This window comes from Numida meleagris, unplaced genomic scaffold (assembly GCF_002078875.1).
Source record: "Numida meleagris isolate 19003 breed g44 Domestic line unplaced genomic scaffold, NumMel1.0 unplaced_Scaffold352, whole genome shotgun sequence".
Lineage (NCBI taxonomy): Eukaryota > Metazoa > Chordata > Aves > Galliformes > Numididae > Numida > Numida meleagris.
Window position 1 is genome coordinate 57704 of NW_018364577.1, and position 5083 is coordinate 62786.

At 63.9% G+C, this 5083-nt stretch overlaps 1 protein-coding gene and 1 long non-coding RNA gene across 2 annotated transcripts; both read right to left on the reverse strand.

Moving 5' to 3' along the window:
- Positions 1-56: 56 nt before the first annotated feature.
- PPP1R12C (protein phosphatase 1 regulatory subunit 12C) lies at positions 57-3643 on the reverse strand (the record flags this gene model as incomplete). The annotated part of the gene is given in 11 exon segments (XM_021383183.1): positions 57-110; positions 204-277; positions 858-977; positions 1259-1323; positions 1404-1540; positions 1626-1720; positions 1825-1899; positions 2291-2435; positions 2891-3050; positions 3127-3245; positions 3513-3643. Coding segments are annotated over 11 exon segments (1175 nt in total), but the record flags the coding sequence as incomplete, so codon positions are not given.
- A 604-nt stretch (positions 3644-4247) lies between these two features.
- On the reverse strand, positions 4248-5083 carry LOC110391352. Its single transcript, XR_002434047.1, has 2 exons — positions 5015-5083; positions 4248-4926 (listed from the first exon to the last, which is right to left on the reverse strand). It is a non-coding gene; the product is annotated as an uncharacterized LOC110391352 (long non-coding RNA).

Genomic DNA, 5083 nt, shown 5'->3' on the forward strand with positions numbered 1-5083 from the left:
CCCTACCATCCCCCCATCCCCAAAATCTGCCCCCTCCCCATAGGATGAGGCTGTACCTGCGGGGCCGGGGCTCTGCATCCACCTTCACCTGGGGGCCTCCATCCAGGGGGCTGTGTTTGGGGGGTGGTGTTAGGACTCCGCCCACGCCCCCAAAATCCACCTCTTACATTTCCACCCCCCCCACCTCAGAGTCCCACACTCACTTTGATGGGACGGCGTCAGAGGGAGTCCGGTGCGAGGGAGTGGGGGAGACACGGGCCAAGCGCGGCTCTTTACTCTGGGGGAGCAGCAGCACGCATGGGGGGCAGTCCCCATAGATGTGTGGTCTTTCCCTACTGCCCACCCTCTCCCCCGATTTTGGGGGAAAAAAATGTGTTTTTGTTGTGGAAGAAAAACAGAATTTGGGTGCCCCCATAAGGAGCCAGGTGGGGAGGAAAGGGTTAAATTAGGCCCCACCTCCCTGGGAGCAGGGGCGGAGCCACCAACCAGGCCACGTGCCACACTCCCTCCCTCCCGATTGGCTAGCTCCAAGGCTGTGCTCTGATTGGCTGGGCCTGGGCCAATTGGGTTGTGATTCTTCACGCGGCTGGGACAAAGGAGGCGGGGCCCGAAGGAGAGGGGGAGGAGCAAGGACTGGGTGGGGCTTGGTGGAGGGGCGGGGTCACATTGGGGGCGGGGCCAATGATGAACGGGGGCGGAGCCTGGTGGGAAAGGGGTGGGGCAACGGGGGAGGAGCCAGAGCAGCCTTGGGTGGAGCCCATGGAGGGAGCGTGGCCCCAGCCCCAGCCAATCAACAGATGGATTCCGTCACAGTGGGCGGGGCCGGGGGCGGGGCCTAAGGGAGGGCAGGGTCTTACCTGGGGGGCGGAGTCCAGGCGGGGGGAGGAGGCGGAGCGACGGACACCACCATCCGGGGGGGGGACGGGATGGGGCAGCGCCCCCAAACTGCCAGTGCGGCACAGTCCAGTGTAGGGGCCCTGGGGGAGAGGAAGGGCTGGGGTGGTTTGGGGGAGGCGACTTCCCAGACACCCCAAAGATGGGACAGAGACCCCCCCTGCAAGACCCCAACATTGGGTCGGACTTGCCCCAGAACCCCGTCAATAGTGGGGAAAGCAATGCCCATAGGAAAGCGCCACGCTCAGGGAGAGGCACATCCTTTGGGCCTTTATGGGGGGGGGCATTATCTTTGTGGAAAAAGATCATCTTTATAGGGGCGCTAACTTGGGGGGTGGATAATTCCTTTATGGGGAGATATTACCTTCATGGGGGGGCCAGCAGGGACCCCATTGGGGGGGCTCAGTGGGGCCAGCTCCATGGGAGGACCTGAATGGAACAGAGCAGGGGGGTGAAATGCTGCAGCAGCCCCCCTCAAAACTCGCCCCATGGAGGGGTCACAGCCTCACCCAGCTGGGGAGGGGCCTCCCCCTCATCGCCGCTGTCCTCGTCCCCGGGGGGGGGCAGGACCCCCAGCACCGGGCGCTCCTTGGACTGATCCTGTACTGACATCTTCTCGCGGCTGCTCATGCGGCACACTGAGCTCCTGGCAGGGGGAAGCATGTTACAGTGGGGGGCCTGAGAGACTGGGGGGGGGATTATTTTAGGTGGGGCGGGGGGGGGTTGCTCACCGGCGGTGCTTACTGCTCCAGGTGGAAGCTGGTGCTCCATCGGGGTCCAGAGTTATTGGGGCTGGAGGGGTCCCTGGGTCTTTTTGAGAGCGGAGCTAGGGGAGGAGTGGGGTGTTTTAGGGTCTTCTTAATTTTTGGGGGGTTTTTCTGGGTGGGAGTATACTGTAGGGTTTGGGGGGGGGGAAGCGGATGGACTCACATGGTGCTGCCGCCGCTGCAGCTCCTCCAGGAGGGGAAGGGTCTCCTCATCTGCAAGGTCGCAAGGACGCTGCCCCTATGGAGTGGGGGGGGTCAGAGCTGCATCGGGACTCCCCCCAAACCCTGAGTGCCCCCAGACCCCAGCCCAGGCATTCCTAGAACCCCCAGACCCCTCTTTAGACCTCCCCAAGGAATCCCCAGAGCCCCCAGACTCACTGGAATCCCCTTTGCATCCCTCTTTGGCATTCCCAGAGCTCCCAGATCACTTTTGGGAGCCCTCAGGGAATCCCCTCAGAGCCACCAGAACTCTTCAGGACCCCCCAGCTTCTCCTTGAAACCTCCAAGGCATCCCAGAGCCCACAGACTACACCCCCCCAACCCCCAGAACCCCTTTGGGTACCTCTCTGGCATCCCCAGACCCCCTCAGGATGCCCCACCCGGCAGCCCCATGCCCCCGCTGCCCCCACCACGTTGTTGCGGGGGGCCATGTCGCAGAGGTGCTCGGCCAGCAGCCTGCAGGCCTCCTCCACGCCCCAGTGCGCAGCCGCGTGCAGCGGGGTCCACCCGTCCTTGTCCCGCACATCGGGGTCATAGCCTGCCTGCAGCAGCAGCCTGTGGGGTGGGGGGCGGGGCTTGAGGGGAGAACCAGTGTGGACCCCCCCCCACCCCGAGCATCCCCAGAGCCTCCCAAATCCACTAAGAACCCTCAGACAACAATGACCTTCTCCGAGGCGATCCCAGAGACCCCTGCAACCACCAAACCCCTCCCAAAGACCCCCCTGGGAACACCCAGAGCCCCCTGGGATCCCCAAATCCTTCCTGCAATCCCATAGAGAAGCTCAGAGAGCAAGGAACCCCCCCCCCAGATATTTTCTGGGACCCCAGGAGGATCCCCACAACCCCTTGGGACCTGTCAGATTGCTTCTTGGGCACACCCAGATCTCCTCAGACCCCCCCAACATCCCCTGCGAGCCCCCAGGCCCCTCCTAGAACCCCAAAGGCCACCTCCAGAGACCCCTGAGACGGCCCAACCCCCCCTAAGGCCCTTCAGGGCACCCCCTCCCCACCTCATGACCTCAATGTAGCCCTTGGCGGCCGCCACGTGCAGGGCGCTGGCCCCAGTGGCCGGGTGCCGTGCATCACGGATCTCTCCAGCGTCCAACCAGCGCCGCGTGTCCCGCAGCATCCGCTCCTCTTCCGCCCGCTTGGCCGCTGCCACGTCCACCCCTGATTGGGTGAACGATGAGGTGTGGCAGGGTGTGGTCACCCCGTGGCCAACCCCCCCCCATCCGGCATCGCCCACCTCTGCGCACCACCTCCGCCCGCAGCAGCTCCTCCAGCCCTTCGTCCTCGGCCACCTCCAGCGGCAGCTCGCCGTCACTCGTCACTGCCGCCACATCGGCCCCGTGCGCCAGCAGGTACCTGGGGGGCAGGGGTGAACTCTGAGCTCCCTAGGGTCCCCCATGCCCCCTAAATTGTGGGCCCCCCCCGAAACCTAAGGATGCCCCCCAGCATCCAGGGACGCCAAAACACATGGATCTCTCCCCCAGGGCCCCCAGACCCTAAAATACAAGGATCCCCCCAGCACCCGGGAACCCTAAAACCCAATGACTCCTATAGAGTCAGGGGTCCCCAGGAACGCAAGCCCCCCAGTTGCTCGAGGTTCCCCTGGGATCAGCCCCATCTCACTCAGCGATGTCCCGGTAGCCGCAGGACGCAGCCACGTGCAGCGGGGTCCAGCCCTCATTGTCCGCCTGGTTGACATCAGCACCGCTCTCCACTAAGAACTGCACCACCTCCATGTTCTCGTCGATGCAAGCCTGCAATGGGAGGGGCAGGGTGGGCAGGGAGCCCCCAGGGATCCCGAAATCCAAGGGCTCCCCTAAAGACCCCGAACCCAAACGTCCTCAGGGATCCCAGACTCCTCCCAAGGAGCCGCTGACTCAGAGAGCCCCGAAGGACCCCAAAATCCAGCGACCTCCCGCAAGGAACCCCAGCACCCAGGGACCCCCAAACCTAAAGGCTCCCCCAGGGACCACCCAAGGGCTCCCCAGCACCCAGGGACCGCCCCCCACGTAAAGACACCAAAACCCAACAGTCTCTCAGGGAACACCCCGCAGGACCCCAGAACACAAAGATCCCCACGTCCCTTCCGGGGACCCACCAGCACCCTACGCCCAAGGGCCCCCCCGCAGACCCCNTTTAACTGATTCTCCCTTTTTTTGGACAGAATAAAGAGAAAAAAGGAAAACAATCCCTTGTGAGGCTGTGGCGTCCCCTCCTCTGCGTGTACCTGGTGGTGAGGAGGGGTCAGCATCCCTGGGACCCCGGGGGGGTGGGAGGGGGTGGAATGCTCAAAGAATAGGAAATGGACAGAGTTCCTCCCCCTCTCCCCTTTCCCACAATGCACCAGGACCACAGCCGTTGTCGCTTTTCACTTTTAATTATTTTTTTCCTTTTTCTTCCACTTTTTTTTTTTTTTTTGCAAAAATACTCATTGGAGGAGGAGTGGGGCCCAGCCACCCTCCCATTGGCTGAGCGGGAGGGAGGGGGCGGGGCCTGAGTGACAGCAGCGCGATGATTGGCATGCTCGAGCCCTGGGGCGGGGCTGGCGTGCAGTAGCCCCGCCCACTTTTGGCATTCATTAAAGATGGCAGGGGGCGTGGTTACACAATGCCCCACCCCAACTTATCCCGGCCACGCCCAAGCCCCGTGACCACGCCCCTTTGGCACCCCCCGTGATGGGCACCGCCCCCTCCTCATTAGCCACGCCCCCTCCGCACTAGCCCCACCCCCTGGCAGGTCCCATAGGGCATTGTTTGTGGGGGTGCGTGGGGTGGGGGTCCCATATTTTGGCATTGGAGGGGGGCGGGAGGTTTGGCAGCTGTGGACGCCCCATGGGGGGACGATTAGGGGGGGAGGAGGGGGTCTCATGGCGCACAATGGGGGGGTCCGGGGGGGTCTCCTCTAGTGTTGCTGGGGTGGCGGTGGGAAGGGCTTTGGCGGCGGGGGGGGGTCACTTGGACAGTTTGCTGATGACGCGGATGAGCGCCGCGTTCTCGTCCTTCAGGCGCTGGTTGTCGGCCTTCAGGTCCTGCAGTGCCTGGGGGAGGGGAGGGGGGGGACATGGGGTGAGCAGAGCCCCCCCCACCCCAAAATCCCATGAATCAAGACCCCAGCACCCCCCTCACCTTCAGCTCCTCCTCCAGCTCCGCCGCCTTCCGCTCCAGCGCCCGGCGCTCCTGGGGGAGGTCGAGCAA